Source organism: Choloepus didactylus, chromosome 5 (genome assembly GCF_015220235.1).
Source record: "Choloepus didactylus isolate mChoDid1 chromosome 5, mChoDid1.pri, whole genome shotgun sequence".
Taxonomy (NCBI): domain Eukaryota; kingdom Metazoa; phylum Chordata; class Mammalia; order Pilosa; family Megalonychidae; genus Choloepus; species Choloepus didactylus.
The window spans coordinates 5753644-5775791 of record NC_051311.1 but is presented as its reverse complement, the minus strand read 5'-3'; the positions used below and the strand labels follow the sequence as shown (position 1 = coordinate 5775791).

Sequence of the window (22148 nt, the reverse complement as noted above, 5' to 3'; positions counted from 1 at the left end):
TTTATAATTGCTAACTCATCTTGTTTAATTGACCCTTTTATCAATAATGTCCTCCTTTGTCTCTAGTAATAGTTTTTTACTTAAAGTCTATTTTTGTCTGATATTAACATAGCCTTCTGCTGTTCTCTTTTGGTTACTGTTTTGCGTGAAATATTTTTCACCCTTTCACTTTCAAATTAATTATTTGTGGCTCTAAGATGAGTCTCTTGTAAATAGCGTATAATTTGGTTGTTTCTGTATACATTCTGCTCATCTCTGCCTTTTGATTGGAGAGTTTAATCATTTACATTATAGAAATTACTGATAAAGAATGATTTACTTCTTCCACTTTTTTAATTGGTTTATATTTGTATTTAAATTTATTTCTAGATATTATATTCTTTTAGATGCTATTGTAAATGGAATTGTCTTATACCTTTTTTGTCTCTCCTTACCTTCATTACTGCCTTCCTTTTAGTTCAGATGGTCTTCTGTAATGAGCCATTTAGAATCACTTATCATTTCCTTTTGTGTAGATTTTTTAGATGTTTTCTTTATGGTTGCCAGGGGATTAAATTTAGTATACTGAAGCTATTACAGTTTACTTTGTATTGATTCCAGTTTGACTTTGGTAACCTACATATACACAGTATCTATGTCCCACTATCCCTCCCTTTTACATTGTTTAAATTACAGATAACATCTTTATGCATTTTGTGTGCCTAGTAACAAAGATTTATACTTTTTTATGCATTTGATTTTCATTCAGTCTTATAAGATGTAAAAGACCACATTACAAATGAAAAACAAAATAACACTGGCATTTATATTTGCCCATATTGTTACTTACACTGGGAATCTTTATTTCTTCATCCAGCATTGAGATACTGTCCAGTGTCCTTTCCTTTCATCATGGAGGACTCCCTTTAGCACTTCCTCTAGACAGATCTTCCTTAGTTTTTGTTTGTCTGGAAATGTCTTAATTTGTTCCTCATTTTTGAAGGGCAACTTTGCCAGGTATATTCTCGGGTAACAGTTTTGTTTTGCTTTTCTTTCTTTCACCACTTTAAATATGTCCTCCCACTGCCATCTTCCTCCATGGTTTCTACTGAGAAATTGGTTGTTCATCTAATTCAGGACCCCTTCCCTGTGACATGTTGCTTCTCTCTCTGTTTCTAAGACCATCTCTGTCCCTGGCATCAGACTGTCTGATTGTAATGTGTCTTGGAGTAGATGCGTTTGGGTTCATCCTGCTTTGTGTTTGTTGGACATCTTGGGTTTGTATAGTCACATCTTTCATCAAACTTGGGAAGTTTTTGCCATTATTTCTTCAAATATTTTTTCTGACCTTTCTATTTCTGGGACACCTAGTATATACTCAACAGTTTCCCACAGGTTCCTCAGACTGTTATTTTTTTCATTCCTTTTTCTTTCTGCTCCTCGACTGGACAGTTTAAATTGTTTTGTCTTTGAGTTTGCTGATCCTTTCTTCTGCCTCCTTCAATCAGCTGTTGAATTCCTGTTTTGAATTTTTCTCTTCAGTTATTGTCCTTTCGCGTTCCAGAATTTCCATTTGGTTCTCCTTTATTATTTTGTATCTCTTTATTAAAGTTCTGATTTTGTTCATATGTTGTTTTTCTGATTTCTTTTAGTTCATTGACCCTATTTATGACAGTTGTTCTAAGATTCCAGAGACTGAGCTTCCTCCAGAATGTTTCCCACTGAATTATTATTTTCTGTGACTGGGCCACTCCTTCACTGTCTTGTTTTGGGGTTGAATTGTGTCCCCCATAAAAGGTGTGCTCAGGTCCCAGCCCCTGGTCCTGGGGTGTGACCCCATTTGAAAGTAGGACCTTGGAAGATGTGATTAGTTAAGGTGCCCGAGAGGAGGGTGGGCTAGATATGGATGAAGTCCTTATAAGGAGAGGAAACAACACAGAGAGGGAAGCCACGGGAGGAGCCAGATGCTGGAAGAGAAACACGAGAGCATTGCCATGTGGTGGAAGAGCCAAGGAACCCAGGCAGCCCCCAGGACGCCACAGTCTCCCGAGAGACAGCCTTCGCCTCGCAGGCCTCTCAGTTTTGCACTTCTCCAGCCTCAAAGCAACGAGCCAACCAATCCCCATTGCTTAAGCTGACCCATTGTATAGCGTTTTGCTTTAGCAGCTGGAAAACTAATATACCTTGTATGCTTTGTAATTTCTTGTTGAGAATTGGACATTCTGAGTATTATGTTGTGGTCACTCTGGAAATCTTCTCCCACTCTTCAGTCTCCCAGACTAAGAACAAGAAGGAAAATAAGAGAAGGTGAGAGAGAGAGGGGAAAAAAGAAAAGAAAAAAACTAAACAGATAGAACACCCACCAAAGAAAAGAAATAACTGCACTGCTTCTCCAAGTCTCTTGTTATTTGCTGGTGGGAAACCAGCAGTTGCTGAGTCAGCCTCCCTGCTCATCTGTCAAGGGTCTGCCAGAACCCAAACTGTAAAACAGAGAAAAAAAAAAACCAACCAATGTCACTCCCCACCCCCCATACCCCCAAAGGGAGGAGAGCGGGGTGCACTGGCTCTTTATGTCCCCGTGGATGCTGACACAAGAGCGACAGAGGCGAGCCTGGCTGGGCACTTGGGGATCTGCCGGACTAAACACGAGGGAGAAAGAGGACACTGGACCGGCCGGGGCTGCTGCTGCGGGGAGGACGGGACCGAGGCCGGGGTCTCTGCCGGGCCCCAGGCGCTGCCCCCACACAGGAAGGGAAAACGAAACTCCAGCTCCTCCCACCCAGGTGGGCGCTGGGGGGGGCTGGACACGCCGCTGCCCGAGGGCCGGCCTCAGGGCCCCCCACACCGACCGCGACCCTCGGCCCCAGCCGGCCCCTCCCTGCATCTGGGCTGCTCTGTGCTTCCCCTTAGGGAGCCGGGACCCCCAGGCCCGTGCTTCCTCCCGCACCCCGTAGTTGGTCTCGGTGTCCATCCGGGTTGAGTCCAGCCTCTCTGCCAGCTCTGCCATGGTCCTGGAGGAGGGGTGGTTTGCACCCACATCTGTCCCCTCAGGCTTCTCTCTAGGGTGGAAAGGAAAGAAAGGCTTTTGTCCTACATCACTGGCAGCAGTGCCATTTTCCCCATGGATTCCGATGGTCAGAAGTGAGGCAAGATACTCACTTCCCGGGAATCCTGGAGGCGGCCGTCCAGGGGAGTCTCGCTGACTGGAAGTCGCCAGGAGGCCCGAGCCTTGTTCCGATGCATGCTGATGCGATGGGGCACCTGGAGCAGGTCACTGACTCGTCTCCGGGCCTCAGTGTCCTTCCAGGCCGCAGATTCAGGGGACCTGACGTGAAACAGGCCACCCAACCCCAGACACGTGGGAGGGCCGCCCAGGAGGGTCTGAAGTTAAGATCTGACGTTTAAACATGGTGACTTAATGTTTAAGGCATTTGCTTTTGTTTTGAAACAGGTGACAGCCAAGGCCAAGCAGCTGAAGGACTCAGTCTCCTGCCCCCCGGGTGAGTCGGCGCCCCTGTGCCACGAGCCCAGGCTGGTCTCCGCCTGAGGCAGCCCCTTCCCCAGCGGTTCCTTTAATACAACGGTGTCCTGCCCGGGGGACCTGCCTTGTCTCTCTCAGGGTGTGTGGGTGTACAAACATACACGACACAGTCAGGCACCCGTTGGTGCAGACAGTATGTGTCTGATGAGCTTGAAAAAGTGTAAAAACCTGTTCTCTAGAATCTGTTGGGGGTCGCAGCCACTGTCCCCCTCACTGACGCCCAGTGGGCCCCATCACTGCTGCACACACCGAGCTCCTTTTGGAACAGAAAACAAGCAGCTGCCCAGAATGTGTGTCCCCAAACCCACTTCCTCCAGCACTGCCTGGGCTTGTTGGAGGTGGAGCCTCTCGCCCTTCTCCCAGTGCTCCCAGGAATGAGGGGGTGCCTCTGGGGCTTTCCCGCCTCACTAGGTACGGGTCCGGGAGGGGACCCCGAGGGTTCTGTGGTCACTCCAGGAAGGCTCCCCCCGGCCGTCCAGTTCCTTTTCTGTCTGGGCTCGGAGGGGGAGGCAGGCAGTGGGCGCCATGTGACAGAAGCCCCCCCACAGCAGTCTCCAAAACCGTGCTCTCGGAATCGTGGTGCAGTTTAGAGAAACGAGCAGACGGAGCTCTTGGGAGAGCACAGGTGGGGGTCCGAGGGCATGAGGCAGCCTGGGGTCTGTGTGGTCTGCGGGGTGCTCGGGGTCTGGGGTGTGCAGGGTCTGGGGTCTGCAGGGTGCTCGGGGTCTGGGTCTTCGGGGTCTGGGGTCTGCGGGGTCTGGGGTCTGGGGTCTGTGGCTCGCAGCCATGCTCAGGGACCTCTTGGTCTTCGCCACAGACTCCAGACTCGGTGCCTTATTTTGTGCCTTTGTAGCCTTTAAATAGCCAGAGCTTTTGAAGTGAAAATATTTCTTTATGTTGATTTTGTTCACCATATTAATGGCGGCTCTCCAAGAAGTGCTGGGCCACTTCCAGCTGTCCGCCGTGCTTTGGGAATATTATTGGAAATTCTAAAATGTTTTCCTAAGGCTGTGGATCCCTTGCAAAGACTTGGAAGTGGAAAAGTTTAAAGAAATACTTGCCCCTTCCTTGGTACACATGGCCTTCCCCCCCCCCGCCGACAGGGAGCGGAGTGAGTTAGACTCACGCCTGGGCCCTTCTTAGGCGTTACAGGAGTGAAACGTTCATTAATAGAAGCTCAAGAAAATACAGATAAGCAAAAGGGAGAAAAGAACAATCCCGGGTAACACACCCACTGGGTTTTTTTTTCTGAGAGTTCTATTTCTTGAGACGTTTTTGAGGCACGTGTGTTCACATAATGACCATTTTGTAAGGCGGGGGCCACACCCCGGGCCTGGCCCGTCACCCTCCGGCCGGGCTCTCCCGCTCCGGCCCGCTCGAGGGGCTGCTGGGTGTCCGTGAGGCACAACCTGCCAGTTGATCTCCTTGGTTGGACACTGGGTGGTTTCAATTCTTTTATTATGAAACAGCTGTCTCCAAAGTGAGGTGCACAAGTGGATCTCTGGAATATAGAGAATATATTAGTCTCTACTGATTTCTAACTTTGTCTTAACACAGCTGAAGGGGATTCACTCCAACACGGGGCACAGGCGTTAGGCCAGCAGCTCCCACCCCTCCCACCACCTCCTCCTCCAGGGCGGCTGGGACACAGCCCCCCAGGGAAAAGGGGGTTCCACGGAGCTCAGAGCCCATCCTAGGACCACACTGACCCTTTCTGTAAGACGGAGATTTTCTGTCACACGGAGGCTGCCTGGTGTTGTCACAAAGAGTTGCTGAATTTCAAGATCAGTTTCACATTTTTCTTTCATACAAAAACAAATATTCTAAATTACTGACAGATATCAAAATAAATTCTGTTTCTATAAAATAAAGACAATATTTTAACAAAGAATGAAAAAGTAGTTGTTTTGAAAAGACATTTATGCTGGAGAAAGAACATTTTGAAAACAGATGTTTGTGAAAGCATTTTTCGTTGTTATGTACATTTGTGGCCAAAATGTTATAAGTGCAGCACTTAGCGAAACTCATTTCTGCAGATTTAAAAATGTTGAAAATAGAATTTTAACCTGCCTAAAAATCTTTCAAGCAAAATGAATTCATGTGTTAAAAATATAAATGCGTAACTCCTTCCATTCAGTTTGGGGAAGATTTCTGTAAATACCTTTTTATGATTAGTATTGCAAACTAGATTTCAAAGTGTAGTAGCGCAGCCGACAGTGCGCTGTGTTTGGACGAACGTGTCTTTGTGAGTTTGCTTCCAGCTGTGACAGCCATTAAAAAGCAAGCGCCCAACTCAGCTGAATTTGGAGCGAGCCCTTTCGGTCAGCGTTTCACCCGGAATTAACAATGCTGACGTGTTTTCAGCCTCGCTGTTGGTAACATTATTGATATTGGTAGTTTCATGAGAACACTGTTATGTTTCAGTTGATAAGTACTTATTTTTAGACTGTTCAGCCTGTCATTGATTTCAGTTGTTTTTTATATGTCGTATGATTGAGGACACCCTGGGAGCATGTCCCATGGGTGTCGTCTGCAGAGAGCTGCAGAGTCAGAAACGTCTTTCGATGTGGTCTGTCCCCAGAAGGGCTGCTGGTTTCTGGAGCGAAAGCCTGGGGAACCCACGTGCCCTTCGAGGGGCTGCCGGCAGCCACGGGAAAGAGTGGGAGCCGCACCTGCACCCACAGAGCTGCAGCCCCAGAGAGGGTGTGCGGGGGCAGGAGGGGGGCGTTACGAGACGCGCACGCTCACGTGCACTCCAGTTTGTTATTGCCCCAGAGGAGACTGGGCATAGAGTATCGCTTTCTACGATTCTCCCTTTTGGGCTGTTGGCATTTTTTTATTACATGCAGGATTTTTTTTTTTTAATTTTTTAAAAAAGGCAAATAAAAAGAGAGGAAATATCCCTTCACAGAGTGAGATAAAATAGGGCCCCTTCGTGGCCACATCTTTGCACACACCTGGACTGAAAGGAGAGAGCCGCCCGAAAGTAGAATTTAGTCACCTACGGTTGACCTTGTTTTCCGGAAAAGCTAGGCCCGCGCTGGCCAACGTGGGAGCCACGGGTGGCTAAATTCAAATTTAAGTGTAAGTTCACGAAGTCAAATAAAATTAAAACTCTGCTCCTCGTGGGTGTTTGAGTGCCCGTCGGCGCCGGGCGCGGCCCCTGCAGCCCAGGTGAGGCCCAGCTCCGCCGCCCTCCGAATCCGCCGTCCGTGGTTCTGAGCTGCATTTTCCTGCTGTTAACGAGCGATTTGCCCCTTTGTCTTGCTGGTTTGTAGTTTTTAATACATTGAGTATATTGATGCTCAGTCTGTCCTGCTAAAAGGTTTGCATTTTTTAATAGAGTTTTTCTTTCCACGTCTAAAAGTGGCCCTGGTGATGCGCTTCATTTCCCGGTAGCCTCCTGTGGGCAGCCTGGTGCCCTGTCCCTGGCGCCTGCCCGGCCCTGCAGGCTCTGCCCGCACGTGCTTCCCAGGAGTGGACGGGGCAGGGGCCGGAACCACACGGCTCGAGCGGCCCTGCTGCTCTCGGCACTTGCTGTCCTCCCCCGTGGAACTGGAGTCAGACACCCTCGCTCCGTCCTGGTGCAGAGACGGCCTGAGTGCCCAGTCCACGGGGCACGTGGGCAGCTGCCGCCCTGCCCGCTGGCTTTGCTGCTAACCGCGCCTTGTGCCCTTCCCCACAGGGATGGTGAGACTCTCGGAGCTCAGGGCCACGGCACAGGTGCCCCGGCCCCCCAGGCCCGGCGTGGCCGTGCCTGATGCCCTCGCCACTCAGCGGGAAGACGCCGGTGCTGGCGGGGACGAGGAGCGGGGTGAGCAGGGGGACGGCGAGCAGGGTGGGCCGCGCAGGCGGAAGCCGGCCAGGGCACCCGAGGCTGGGCTCCCGGCGGGGACGGAGGAACGGGCCCGGGGCCGGCGCCAGCGGGACTTCGAGGAGCCGGGGCAGGACGAGCCCAGTGACGAGGAGAGCCAGAGGCAGGCGTGCACACGGGCCGCCGAGGGGCCGTGGACTCAGAACCAGCAGAAGCTTCTAGAGCTAGCGCTGCAGCAGTACCCAAAGGGATCCTCAGACCGCTGGGACAAAATCGCCATGTGTGTGCCCTCCAAGAGGAAGGTGAGTGGCCCTTTCACTAGCTGGGCGTGCCCACGAGGGCGAGTTCTCGGGCCGCTGCTGGAGAGCGTCCGCTCGTGGGCCCTGGCCCAGCTGCCCTCCAGCCTTTGGGGGCTCATTCCTTAGGTGGCATTGGAGAGAAGCCCCGGGGTCCTGGGCCTCCCCTCGCGGGCCCACCGTGGGGACTGGGCTGTCCACTGGGTCTGGCTCCCAGTGGCCCCGGAGGGGAAGGGCGGCTGTGTCACCGGGGCCCCCGTCAGCGCCGTGGCCTGAGTGTGTCCTGTCTCAGTGCTCCGGGAGCAGCAGCTCTGGTCATGGGGGTGGCATTCCCGCTGCTTGGCGCGTCCTCCCCGTCAGCTCTTGGGTTGCATAGATGCAGCCGGGGTGGTCCCCCCCAAAGCTTGGCCCTGGGTGGCCCCTCCCGGTCCCCCCGGGCCTCTCTCCTCGGGTCCGAAGCACTGGGGACCCTCCGGGGGGCACGTGCCAGCTCACTCCCATCTTTCTGATGCTCTGGCTCCATAGCCAGGCTGCCTGAGGGTCGGGGTGTTACCTGCCACCTCGTTGGGAGCCCCAGGGAGAAAAAGAAGCCTTCAGCAGCTGATCCGTTTGGGAAGTGCACCCCCACCCCCACCCCCCGCCTCTGTGGCAGATTTGCAGAAATCACGCTCTGCCCGGCTGCTTCGGCCTGTCGGCTCGCGGGCGCTGTGTGCCATGCCCGGGCCTAGAATGGAGGGGCCGGGCTGCGGGACCCAGGGGACGGGGACCCCCCCAGCTCAGCCAGGGCCAGGGTCCCCGGTGACGCCCCAGTGGCCTCCGCGGCCTTGGGCCCTCAGGAAAGCTGCATGTTCAGAGGCTCGAGGCAGCCGTGTCCCGGCGGAAGAGGTGCCCGTCGGCAGGTGCGCCCCGGGCCTAGGGACAGCTGACCGTGCGTCCCCGGTCCCAGGCCGTGGGGAAAGTGGCCTCCACAGGTCAGATGTCAGTTTTCCCGGCGCGTCCTCAGTGCAGGCTGAGGGTGCTGTTGGCCTCGGAAGTTTTTAACACGCAGAGCAGGTTCTGGAAATTACCTTGAGATACAGCAGGAGCTGAGGGACGCCACGGGGGCAGCTCCGGGCAGTAGGTGCGAGGCCAGGGGCTCTGCCCCGACCCTGCGGCTGGGCAGCCACGGCGGGAGGTTTCTCTGCAGCGACGTGAGCCGGGCGGACAGTGAGGTTCCGCGGTCACCACAGGTGATGGCCGTGGGGCAGGGGCAGCACCTCGGCAGGAGGGCCCGGCGGGGACTGGGCACCGCGCTGCCTGCGCTCACCCCCTCCTTCCCCCACAGGAAGACTGCATTGCCAGGTACAAGTTGCTGGTTGAGCTGGTCCAGAGGAAAAAACAAGCTAAGAGCTGAATGTTCTGGAAGATGGTGTCTATTTGCCTTCATTTTCCAAAATGGATGTTTTTAAAAATCTTATGCAGAAATTTGCATTTTGTACCTCAATATTTCTATATGTCATGTGCCTTAGCAAAAAAAAAAAAACTAAATAAAAATGTGCTAACTTGTTTAAACAAACACTGTGCTAAGGGGACAAAGGGGGTTGTGTATTTTGTAGATTTATTTCTCATCCCTGCAGAGGTTACTTTCTTGGGGAAGGAACAAACTAAATAATGTGTTCTAATGAGAAGACATATTCAGTTTTTTTTTCCTTAAATTTTTTATTTTGAAATACTTTCAAACTTAGAGGAAAATTGCAAAAATAATACAAACCCCATTCAGAGAACTCTCTTGTCCCCTCCAGCAGATCCCAAGAGCCACCACTTTTAACATTCTGCCACATTTGCTGTATCTGTCTAGCTCTCCGCCCATCTGTCCATCCGGCGGCTGTTTGTCTGTTACTTGAACATCGGGGAGCAGGTTGCACACATCATCTCCTTGAACACGGCACATCCCTGTGCACTGCCCGGGAGAGCGCTCCCCGGTGCAGTTCCCACGCTCAGGGACCGGAGTGTCCATCGACTGGAAGCTCAGTCTGTCCACTTTTCCCACATGTCCCAATAACGTCCCTTTAAGCCTTTTCGCGATCCCACCCAGGAGCACGTGCCCTGGAGGGGAATTTGGGGGCCCCGTGTGGCATCGCCGCAGGCTGAGCCCCCTTTGTGCCGCCCGGACGCCCCTCAGGGTGGGCCTCGTCTCTGCTCCTCGCAGTGGGGGTGTGCGGGGGCACCCCGAGTCCTCTGTTGCCCACCCTGGCTGCGCCTCTCCGGAGCCCCCGACGCCCCGGGCTGGGCCAGAAAGGGCCTGAGCAGCCGCCGTCCGTGCTGGAACCCGCGCGCCGCCGTTTCCTCTTTCTCGCCTTTTTGCTGCTGTTTCGGCAAATGGGCCCCTGCGCGCTGGGCGCCGCGCTGCCTCCGCGCGTTTGTCCGCCACACCTGACCCCGGGTGCGGCCCGGCGTTTTCTCCCGTTCCCGTCCCTCCGGGCGCCGCGCACTACCCCGAAGGCGCCCCCGGGCCCGCCCTGTGGGAGCCCCGGGCACGGCTGGGCTGCCGTCTGTTTCAGGCGTTGGGTTTTCCCCTACAATCCGGACGGCACGAGGAGGGCCCCGCGACCGTGGGGCCGCTGCAGCCCCTGCCCAGCTCCGTGCGCTCCGTGCGCTCCGTGCGGCCCGCGGCGTCGCCAGGGCTGGCTGGAAGGGGCCCCAGCCTTGGCGCGGCTCCCACGTGCCCCGAGGACTCGGCGGATTTGTTTCGGGCCGGAGCCGCCCTGGAGCGCCGTCCCCCGACAGCCCAGGGCCCGGCGGGGCCTCCCGGCACCGGAGGGCTCTGCCGGGTCCTCACAGGGCGCGCTGCCCGGGGCTGTGCCCCCGCAGCCGGGCAAGGGGCGTCCTGGGGCGGGGGAGGCCGCGGGCGCCCCTGGGCCACTGCCTGGGTTTTAACTGGGCTTGGCTCTGGGTTAGGGAGAAAGCCCTTTAACAAAATGAAATTCACAGCAACGAAGAAGGAATTTTCTGTTTTGCATATGCAATAAAAGAAATGAGCAGTCGGTCGTGCTTTATTTTCTGTCTTTACTCAAAAATCGTTAGCTTGAGACGCCGGCCGTGCTCACCGAAATCTTTCCGTGCCTATCTGTTCCCAGGAGGCAGCGCAGGTGTCTACGCGGCCTCCTCCGCGCAGCTCTTTTTAAGGGGTCTGCAGGGTTACGCTGACACTGGACTTGGGGGGCCGGCGTGGGGCGGGCACGGTGGGCTCCAGCCGGGGAAGTCCCAGCGGAGCTGCCCTCGGACGACAGCGCGGCCCCCCGTCTTCTCGGCTCCTGGGCCGGGGCCCGGAAGGGGACCCCAGCGGCCGCGTGGCTCCTCGAGGCCCTTTGTCCAGGGCCAGCGCCCACCCGGCCTCTGCTGCCCCGGGAGTGCAGGCGTCGGGGTGGGCCGGCACCCTCCCAGCACACGCGCCCCCAAACCAGAGTCAAACCCAACAAGGGCCCCGGGACGCAGGGGCACGTGGCCGAAGGGGAGGCAAATGTAGGTCACAGCCGGAAGACAGGGGAGGAACGTCCAGAGCCCGGGGCGCAGGCCTGCGCGGGGACGGACACCCCAGAGGCATCGACCAGAACTGAGGGAACCAGGGCGGCTCCATCAGCTGAGACGGGCGCTCCGCTTCAGTCCCCACGCGCAGGAGGCACCGACGACATCAAGACTTCTCAGGCAAGTCCCTGCCCAGGCGACGGGCCCACGGGCGCCCCCTCCCCACGCTGCGATCCCGCGCAGCCCACCCGCCGCGCCCCGCCTTCCCTCCTCCCCAAAGCAAAGCGACGAAGCGCGACGTGGAGGCGGGGGGCTCCGCGGTCCCACCATGCAGAGACCCGGGGGCGTCCAGGTGCACCCCGATGTCGGGCCAGGTAGGAGGGACCCCAGATTCCCCAGGACGCAGGCAGGGAGGGGTGGGAGCCCCGGACCAGGGCCTTCCCCGGGGGCCTCGAAGACGGCGCGCGGCAGCTGCTGACCTGGGCCGGTTCGGGTTGGAGCCGCCGTCCGCGTGAAATCAGGCCTCGGGCGCTGAACGCAGCCTGCGCCCACCTCCTCCCGGAACCGGCTGTCAGCTACACGGTGACCTCCAACCCTCCCCTCCTCCCTGTGGATCACAGTCCAGCCGCCCTACGGTGCACGACCCCCCGCTTCCCGCCTCCCCCGCCTCCCGCTCGCACCCACTGGAAGCTGGAGCCCTCAGGACCAGCCTGCTCAGCGTCACGTTGCGCTCTGAACCCGCCGCCGCTCAGAGCCGCTGCTGAGTTCAGGGCCGCGGGAGCCACTCCCCACCCCGCCGGGAAGCCCCCCAGCAAAGGCGCCTGCCCCAGAACGCGCGGTGCCTGCTTCCTGGGCGGGGACAGGAGGAAACCCGCCGCCCCGGTGTGGGGGGCTCCCGCGGCCTCTGACGAGGGAAACCAGGGTCCCGGGACGGAGCAGCTCCCGCACGTCCCCACAGGCAGGCAGCGGGGCCATCTCCCTCCGGGGGGCCTCGGGGAGGGGCAGTGGCTTTCGGGGGAACAACCGGGACCCGCCGGGCCCTCCCCGCGCACCCCGGCCTCTGCCTGGGGTCTCGGCCGGGGCACCTTCCCTCCAGCACCCCCAACCCTCACTCTTGAGGTGCCACAGCGACCACAGCCCCAGGGCCCAGACGGGACGGACAAGCCGCCGGCTGCGCACAGGAGCCCCTCCCAGGATCAGCAGCTTCCAGAAGCCTCCAGAGCGCCGGGCACGCAGGGAACAGTGACAGCCAGGGGGTCCCGGCCACCCCGGGGAAGGAGGCGGCGCCTCACCTGGACGCACGGCCACCTGGCCCCGGGAGGGCGCGGCCCCTCAGCTCCGGTCATCCCTCCCTGCGTGTGAGAGACCCCCAGGAGCCTGCACCCCAGGACCCCCTGCCCCAGCCACCCCTCACCGCACGAGCCTCCCAGGTGGGGAAAGGGACTCGCGGGTGAGGCTGGGGTCTCTGTCCCCGATGCCCCCAGGCTGGTGGCACCGAGTCGCCCAGCCACGGCGCCACCTCGCCGGGGCTCCCCAGCTCCCGCAGCTCTGCCCCTCTCCGCGTCGCGCCATGTCCAGGCAGCACCGTCCCCTCGCCCGGTGCCCACAGCCCTCGCAGACGCCCACCCCCTCCACACGAGCATGCCACAGAGTTATAAACATTATTAATTTTATTAACAAAAACTTTGTACATTTTAATACATGTGGAATTTTACATCTAAATAAAATAACAACCCACTCAAAATTTACCATTTATACAAATTGTTATAGAAGAACAACCAGTGGGATAAGTAAAATAAACCACACTGATTTTTTTTAATTATCTACAAAAGATTTGACTTTTTTAAAAATTCCCCTGAACATAGAAAAATAAATTAATTTTACTTTTCAATTAAATCTACCAATTAGAAATATTACAAATCAAAATATCAATGTTATCTTATGAATTTTTCACAATACAAAACAGATTCACAAAACCTTATTTACAGAAATGAGGTAAGAGCTGTGCAATGTTTAACTGAGACGTATTGCGAACCGACGCGTTCTTCTGGCTGAGGACACAGTGCAGGTCTCGTCACAGCTGGGCCTTTCCCACTAAGGACCCGCGCGGCTGAGGCCCCCGTCCCTGGTGTCCCCCCAGCCGGGAGCCCGGCTGCCCTGGGGGAAGCAGCCGCTTTGGAGACTGGTGTGTGCCTGGGTTTTAATACCGGGCAGCGAGGGGGCTGATTCGATGAAAAGCACATATATTCCAGCCAAGCCCACGCCCTCTCCGTGGGACTCATCAGTGGAGAAACACCAGGCGGTGCTTGCCCGGCGGAGGTTTCCAGGAAGGGAGACCTCGGGGAGGCTGCCCAGCCCGGCCACGTCGGCCCAGCCAGCTCCCCACAGGCACTTGACCAAGGCCAAACCCCACCAGCAGTTTCCAGAGCGGCCCCTCTTTCTGAAAGAAGTCTTTCCCCAGCAGCCTTAGCCTTCACTGAACTCAAGGTTTCTGTAAAGTAGGAGTAGGTCTTAACACTAAGGGAAAAGTACTTAGTAAAAGAAAATGACCTGTAGCAGAGGCAGCATTACCGTCCTAACTTGATTACCAAAATTGGCCAAATCCCATTAGAAAGGACATTTCTATCGCAAAGATTGCCAAGCCCCAGACAGTGGTCAATTTATAAGCAATATTTAATCAATAAAACTCCAAAGAAGAAAAGAAAGTTGGACAGTTCCTTGAAATTAGTTTTAAGATTTGATGTGCATGGCAAGCATACTGTAACCCAAACAAAAGGTCATATTTCATTTTCCAATTTGTACAATAAAATCAAGTTGTTTATAAGTGGAACAAGTCTTCAGTTTTGCAATTCATATCTTCAATTTATAACAAAATCAGCTGTGCATCAACTATACAATTTCTCTCAGGTTGGTAAGCTCATTGCATGTAAACTGTTCTGTTGACAAAAATTAGTTGAACTCTCAAAGTTCAAAAACTCTGGGTGAGGGGTGGGGGGGCACGGGAGTTCCATATTTCAGTGCAACAAAGCAACAAGAAAAGTAACCAATGCCTGTCAAGAATGTCCTGGTGGCAAGTAACCCCTTGTGCAGTTGAGTTTCTTGCTGCATTTCTTCATAGCTGCAGGAGGACTGCATCAGCAGCCGGATGAAGTGCTACAACAGCAGGATACGTAATTTCTAGATGTTTCTCAAGTGTCAACTTTTCTCTTGAGCTACAGGCCCAGTTTTATCACTAAGTCTCTGTGGTTAAAGAAAAAAAAAAACAAAAAAAAAACAAAAAAAAACAGCTGTATTAGCTAAATCAATTTTTGGTCAATGTATATGGTTATTCCTTTGTTTCCAACAAGTTTGCATAGCTCTTTTCAGCATAATATAAAGATCCAAATGCAGTGTAAAAGCTTTAAAAACACTCAATTTAGCAGCCTCAGAGACCAGAGGGGAGCCTGTGCAGCTCCGGGAGGGAGGGCACAAGTAACAAATACAGGACACATTCTCCAAAACCCAGTTTTCCAGGGACGGTGAACACGGTATCATGGAAAATGACTTTTCTACAGACAGAGAAAGCCCCGGGTTCCCCTGAGCTCTCACCCCGACTCTCCAGGGCCGAGGCACCCTCTCCAGCTTTGCCCGGGATGAGGAGCAGCTGTCTGGGCTCTAGGCAAGACTGCTGCGGCTTTTACATTAAAAATTACATTTTATATCATATAACTCAGGAAAAGTTAACCTGTAATTAATTTACTTTTTAACATGAGAAAAAACTTAGTAAACTGGGGGAAACAGCACAAAAAATTCATAAGCACAGAATCACTGACATTTCCCCTGTCAGCAAAGACAGTGCTCCCAAGCAGGAAGGGAAGGAAACAACGGGGCAAACAAAAACTAGTGAAACCAATCATTACTCTCGCCACTCGAGACCAGCTCAAGCTCCCGGGACCCACAGGGGACCCACGGCACGCGCCGGAAGGTGGCGGAGCTGGAGGCCAGTGTGGGGGCTTCTGGGCCTCGACCTCTACACTCAGGAAAGGGAGGAAACCGAGACGGGGAGTTTAGACTCCATTACCAATGTGATCTGGCAGAACGGCTGGACGGCCAGACGTTTACATATTACTATAAATATAATTCATTTTAGAAAGCACCCTAGTAAAATACTAAAAATATTCCAAAATTAGAAAGCCTGGCTCCATAATTAAACAGGTTAATGAAACAAAACTACTCTTTGATTGGACTGTCTGATACAACTAAAATGCAATTTCACTTTGAAAATTAGAGAATTATAAAACAGCCTTCAAACCTTACATGCAAATTCAAAACAGATCTACTTAGAGGATATAAAAATTGGCTCAGGTGTTTGGAATATCCCACTGCTCAACAACTTGCTTTGAGAAGAAATTATTGGGGAATAACATATTCAACAAAAAGCAACACCACAAGAGAAAGGCCGGCGAGGCCCTCCCTGCGGGCACCCGCGCACCATCACCTTCTGGCCGGTGCCGTCCCCGTGGAGGCTGAGGAAGGGGTTGGAGGCCGCGTGCAGGGCCGGGGCTGGGGCGCCCGCCGCCAGCAGGCTGTTGATGGGGATCTGCGCGGGCGCGGGCAGCTGGATCTGCTGCAGCTCGGGCTGGTGGTGCTGGTGGTGCTGCACGAGCTGGTACAGGAGGGCCTGGTGCTGCTCCTAGGAGAGAGCATGGGGGCGAGTGGGCCTTTACACGCGAGCCCATCCGGGGGCCGGCCCCGGCAATGACCGGCCACTGGCACGTCGCCCTCACCAGGGCAAACATGCAGGAGCCACTCAAACTCGGTCACCCCAGAGAGCAAGGAGAACATGCCCCGAGGCCAAACGCTCAGACTTAAAACTTGAAATCTTCATTCGAGCCCCACGGTGGGAGTCTCTCTGGGTGAGGTCCCGAGACTCCCCGCAGTGCACAGGCCCATTCGGTTCACACCTCCTGAGTGTGGACCCTGCCCAGGCACAGGGCAGGGGGAGACAAGGAGTGAGGGGATCAGGGCAGGTGGCATCAGGTCCGGGGACAGCTCGGGGGAGTCAAGGCCCTCAGCCATGTGGACGTGGGGGAGGAGCTGGGCCGACGGAAAACCAGTGCAGGGCCCAAGGTGGGAGCCACAGTGGGGGGAGCGGGAGGAGCAGAAAGAGAAGGTGGGACTTGGGTCGGTGGACAAGCACTTGGCTTTTACTCAAAGACAAGAAATTAACTAAAAAATGCATCGATACCCTAAATATAACAAGTATAAGAGCTGTAACTATAGAACTCCTACAAAAAAACAATAGTTTCTTACACTTTACATCAAAAGCGCAACAACTATATATATATATATATATAAAGGAATGCATCAAAATGAACTTTTGTGCATCAAAGGACATTATCAAGAAAGTGAAAAAACAATTACAGAATGGGAAGAAATATTTGGAAACCATATGTCTGACAAGGGTCTAATATCTAGAATATATAAAGAATTCCTGCAATTCAACAACAAGCAGATGAACAAGCCAATTAAAAAAATGGGCAAAGGACATGAATAAAGCTATCTCCAAAGAAGACATACAAATGGCCAATAAGTACGTGAAAAAATGGTCAACGTCATTAGCCATTAAGGAAATACAAATCAAAACACAAAGAGATATCACTTCCCACCCACTAGAGTGACTATCATTAAAAAAACATGTGTTCCTGGGATGTAAATCCCCCCAGCAACGTGGAATATGATTCCTGGGGAGGAGTCTGGACCTGGCACCGTGGGATGGAGAGCGTCTTCTTGACCAAAAGGGGGACATGAAATGAAATAAGTTTCAGTGGCTGAGAGATTCCAGAAGGAGCCGAAAAGTCACTCTGGTGGGCACTCTTATGCACAATATAGATAACCCTTTTTAGGTTCTAATGAATTGGAATAGCTAGCAGTAAATACTTGCAACTAACAGACTACAACCCGGAACCCCTGAATCTTGAAGACGATTGTATAATGGTGTGGCTTTTGAAGGGTGACAATATGATTGGGAAAGCCATGTGGATCACACTCCCCTTTGTCCAGTGAATTGATGGATAAGTAGAAAAATGGGGGCAAAAAAAAAAGGCACCCAGTGATCTTTTTTACTTATTGTTCTTTTTCACTTTAATTTTTATTCTTATTTACTTTTGTGTGTGTAGTAATGAAAATGTTCAAAAATTAATTTTGGTGATGGATGCACAACTATATGGTGGTGCTGTGAACAACAGTATGCTTTGTATGACTGTATGGTATATGAATATATCTCAATAAAATTGAATCAACAAAACAAAACAAAACAAACGTGTTGGTTGGGGTGCAGAGAAACTCAGAAATGGTACCAGCTGCTGTGGAAAAGTTTAGTGGTCCCTCAAAAAGTTAACGTAGAATTAACATATGACCAGCAATTCCCACTTCTAGGTATGTACACAAAAGAACTGAAAACGGGCTTGGATGGATATTTGTACTCCAGTGTTCATCACAGCATTATTCACAATAGCCAAAAAGGTGGAAGCACCCAAATGTCCATCAGCAGGTGACTGCATAAACAAAATGTGATCTACCCATGCAGCCATAAAAAGGAATGAGTTTCTGTGCCAGTTTGGATATATTTTGTCCCCCAAGAAAAAGCCATGATCTTTTAATCCAACCTCGTGGGATACTGGGATTAGGTTGTTTCCATGGAGATGTGACCCACCCAACTGTGAGTGACACCTTTGTTTAGGATGTGACCTCTGACTGTTTCCATGGAGACGAGGCCCCTTAAATCAAGGGCAGGTCTTGATTTAAACACTGGAGTCCTATAAAAGAGCTCACAGAGAGACCTCAGAGAGCAGCTTAGAGACATTTTGAAGACGGCCGTTGAAAGCCGAGAGACATTCTGGAGAGCGCCATTTTGAAACGCAACCTGGGAGCAAGGGACACCAGCCACGCGCCTTCCCAGCTAGCAGGGGTTTTCTGGACACCGCTGGCCTTCCCCAGTGAAGGTGCCCTATCGTGGATGACTTAGCTTGGACACTTTATGGCTTTAAGACTTAACTTTGTAACCAAATGAACCCCCTCTGAAAAAGCCAATCCATTTCTGGTGTTTTGCGAAAAGGCAGCATTAGCGAACCGGAACAGTTTCTGACACGTGTTCTGTAACATGGATGAACCCTGATGACGACATGCCGAGTGAAGTAAGCCAGACACAAAAGGACGATAGTGTACGACCCCGCTTACATGCAAAACCTCGTAGATGCAAACGTGGAGAGACAGGAAGTAGAATACAGCTTACTGAGGACAGGGGGTGGGGAGGAGCAGGGTGTCTGTCTGGGTTGATGGGAAAGTTCTGGTAATGGACGTTGGTGAGGATAGCGCAACAATGCAAATGTGAACAATCCCACCGAACAGTACGCTTGAGAATGGCTGAGATGGGAAAGTTTATGTTGTACATGTTTCTATAATTTAAAAAAAAGAGCAACAAAAGAGATAATGGTAATTAAATGCAATACATGATCCTGCATTGGATATATAATAAGGGAGAAGAAAAGGCTCCACAGAAAATTATTGAGATGTGAAAAAACTGGAATACAGACTATAAGCTTTATATCAATGTTAAATTTCTTAAACTTGATAAATGCACTAAGGTGGTTTCATAAGTGGATAGCCTTCTTAGGAAACATACTGGAAGTACCTACTCTAAAATGTTTAGAAAACTGATAGAAAGGCAGACAGGTACACAGATGGGTAGAATGATACAGCAAATGTGTACAACATGGTGGATCTAGGTCTCTGGGTGGGTGAGGGGCTATGATGGAGTGCTCTGAGTTTGTATTATTATTTAAAAATCGGGTTTTGTGTTATTTATTTCAAAATAAAAAATTAGGAAGGAAATGGAAGCCGAAGCCAGAGGGAGGCTGTGAGCAGAGGGGTGGCGTTTTTCGATGGGCTCGAGGCGGGCGCCAGAGGAGGAACGGCGGGGACGGGTGGCCCTCAGCTGCGGGGAGAACCGTGGACGGCAGGCTGGGGGTGGGCGGTGGGTCCGCTGGGCCCAGGATGTCTGAAATGTCTACCAAGACATCCAAGGGGAGATACTGATGGGCAGACGGATGCTGGAGTTGGCAGTTCAAGACGGGCCGGGCTGGAAGCGATTTATCTCAGGACGAGAAGAGGGGGAGCCGGGAGAGGAAGCCAAGAAGGAAGCACCGAGTGGGAAGGAAGAAAACAGTGTGTGGCCACTTGCAAGTGAGGGAAGAAAATGCTTCGAGGAGGAGGGCGCGGCCAAGCACGGCCAGCGCCGCGGCAGTCGAGAGACAATGAAGACCGAGGAGTGACCGCTGGATTTTGCAATATGAGGCTGCCTGGTGGGAGGCAGCAGGGAGGAAAATAGGGCAGCTGCCTGCGGTTCCGGGGAGCGGGGCCAAGTTCTTCCGACAGGCGAAGAGCACGGCTTAGAGTGACCCTCCAGCCTGCACACAGCTCAGAGCCTGCACACTTGAACCGATTTCACCCACTCCCTGGCTGACCAGGAAAAAAGGACCTTAAAGCCCTTCAGTGCTTTTGGCTCTGAGCCACAATTCCTTGAAAATACTCTGATTGACTACATTCTAGAAAGGAGACGGCTCTTCAACTTCGGTATACTCAAAATTTTCCAAATTACAAAGGTTTAAAAAAGTCACCAACAGCCTTCCATCACACTTAAAACTCACTTTAAACTCACTTAAGCTACATCTAAAATGGTCCTCTTCCCACTGTCCGTCCCTCCATCACTGTATTTACTGTCCATCTCCCCTGCCGGAACAGAGCTCCACGGAAACACGTCTTTTCCACGGCCGCACCCACAGCAGGGCCCACAGCAGGGCCCACAGCAGGGCCGTGGCACAGGGAGCAGTATTTGCGAATGAACAAACGAACAAACAAATGAGATGCCACGACAGCTACTGGAGACAGAACCTAATGGCAAGAAAAACTATTTTTGGATTAGGCATTCAATACTGTTATTTCACAAAGAAGTAATCTATACCCACACTGAATATCTATCATAGCTTAGATCACTGGCTCCTAATAAAATCAGATATTATCAAAAAGAACTTACTGGTGTGAGCTGTTGAGGATTTAACAACTGTTGAAATTGCTGTTGATGAAGAAGTATTTGTCTTTGCTGGTCAGAAAGTAATCCTAGTCCTGAGGCACTGCAAAATGATTGAAATACTTACTTTGTACTATATATTTTTGAAGATTTTTTTTCAGTGTAAAATGTGAGCTAACTTTTCAGTGTTATGTTTAATAAATTAACAAGTCAAGTTTTTAATCATAACAGTTTGAAACCGATGATGTACAAATTCTATATATGCACATAGTAAAGAAATGTTTTTTGTTATTAAAAATTGTATTTTTAACAAACATGTTATAATTTATTTTTAATTACTCAAGGATAACTTAAGTCACACTAAGTAACACACTGAAACAGAGAAAGAAACCAAATATACGACTATCTGCCTTGACCTAACTTCTTATGGTCCCAATGATGAGTAAAATGAAGCACCAGTAAAAATTTTAGAAAGCCAGAAGAAACAGCTTGTAGGTGTCCCCTGAAAGTCCATTTACAATTATTTACTTTCAAAAAGTATGTTTAATAACAACATGGCTTTAGTCCCTTAATTTTGAACAAACATTCAAATGAAATTCTAGTACAATGAAATAGTAAGTTACACTTCCTGAAAACTCAAGATAAATATTTGACCTTCATCCAATATTAAAATCTGATTATTATAAAGTTAACAGCTGAATTATAAACAGCTGAATTATAAACAGCTGAATTATAAAGTTAACAGCTGAATTTTTAAGAAACCAATATTCAGATATGGTCTCCATTACAATATCACCTTTCTTCACTATTTATGATATGAATGCAATATACAAGAGAGTAAGAGAAATCAACCCAGTAAAATACCCATCCCGGAAAAGACCTGAAATTTTCAGCACAGAATAGACATTTTACTAAAACTGATTTAATTTTTTAAAATCCGAATTACGTTTCAAAAATAAATGACTCTGAGCATAATACAGTTTGAACGTTTGGGTTGGCTGAAGGAACATGAAAAATCTCAATAGGAAAAGAGGAGGAGTTTAATCAAATGGGGACAACATGGGTGCTCTTCAGGAAGGTCCTCACCTGCTTGCCAGTGTGGCTGGCACCGGGTGTGTGGCACTGGGTGGTACAGTGGTGTGGGTGAGGGGGGCAGGGTTCTGCGGCACGGAAACAGGGGTCTGCATAACGCCATTTAAAGCTCCTACGATGCCATTGAGTGCCAGCTGGTTCCCTGGCAAAGCCCCAAGGATGCCACCCACACCAGGCACTGTGGGCAGAGTGGGGGGCACGGCCTGCACCCCACTGGTCAGCGCCCCCACGGCCAGGCCGTTCACCTGCTGGCCTCCGCTCAGCCCTGAACCGGGCTGAGACGGGCTCTGGCCTGCGGGGGGCGGGGTGGACAGGGCTGAGGAGCTGCTGGTGCTCTGTCCGCTGGAGGTCAAGTCCTGCGAGAGAAGAGAGAGACCGACGCTGTGGAGAACAGCCTCACACCATTTAATGGAATACGCTCGGTTCACAGGTAAAACAGATGCAAACGAGCACACCCAGATTACCTGATTTAATACAGGAAGAGAGTTATCAGGTAAAAAGCTGTTTCCTAGATGAGGGCTCTTACTGCTGTTTAAGGAATCAGAAGTAGGAGCTAGAATAATAACAGACAAAAAGAAACCTGTTTACCTTGTTAAATTACATTATTGGTAAGATAAAAGTTTACTTAAAAACTTATGCTGAAGCCCACATTAAAAAACACTTGAGTATCAAGTCTTGCTATTCCTAACACCCACTTAAAGAGAAAATGTCTCTACTGAATCCTGTGAATGCTGTGCCCTTACAATCAACAGAGATCATTAAAAAAGTAAGTAATTTTTACCATTAAATTACACACTAAAGAAGGTAGAGCAAATTCAAGTTGATTACTTAACAGGATTCTTTTTGTCCTTCCAA

At 51.4% G+C, this 22148-nt stretch overlaps 3 protein-coding genes across 6 annotated transcripts in view; 2 read left to right on the top strand and 1 right to left on the bottom strand.

Moving 5' to 3' along the window:
- DNAJC1 (DnaJ heat shock protein family (Hsp40) member C1) overlaps positions 1-9936 on the top strand; it is a 256895-nt gene extending 246959 nt beyond the window's left edge. For 3 of the 4 annotated variants that reach the window (XR_005217186.1, XR_005217184.1, XR_005217185.1), the window contains exons 9-11: positions 3431-3479; positions 7206-8859; positions 8955-9936. Coding sequence is in view for 1 of the 4 variants with exons in the window: in XM_037837709.1 (XP_037693637.1) it covers positions 3431-3479; positions 7206-7636; positions 8955-9023 (549 nt within the window). In the remaining 3 variants the exon portion in view is untranslated. The remainder of the gene's footprint in view (positions 1-3430; positions 3480-7205; positions 8860-8954) is intronic. The other variant, XM_037837709.1, reaches the window with a different exon arrangement.
- Positions 9937-9988: 52 nt separating this feature from the next.
- Positions 9989-12496, top strand: LOC119534825 (basic proline-rich protein-like). The gene is made up of 3 exons (XM_037837383.1): positions 9989-10484; positions 10863-11508; positions 11569-12496. Exons 1-3 carry the CDS (start codon positions 9989-9991, stop codon positions 12494-12496), a joined length of 2070 nt encoding a protein of 689 aa, XP_037693311.1.
- Positions 12497-13789: 1293 nt separating this feature from the next.
- MLLT10 (MLLT10 histone lysine methyltransferase DOT1L cofactor) overlaps positions 13790-22148 on the bottom strand; it is a 290669-nt gene continuing 282310 nt past the window's right edge. Inside the window, 5 exon segments of the mRNA XM_037837708.1 lie at positions 13790-14374; positions 15612-15806; positions 20208-20304; positions 21288-21649; positions 21758-21846. Of these exon segments, the coding sequence (XP_037693636.1) occupies positions 14330-14374; positions 15612-15806; positions 20208-20304; positions 21288-21649; positions 21758-21846 (788 nt within the window). The 3' untranslated portion in view covers positions 13790-14329.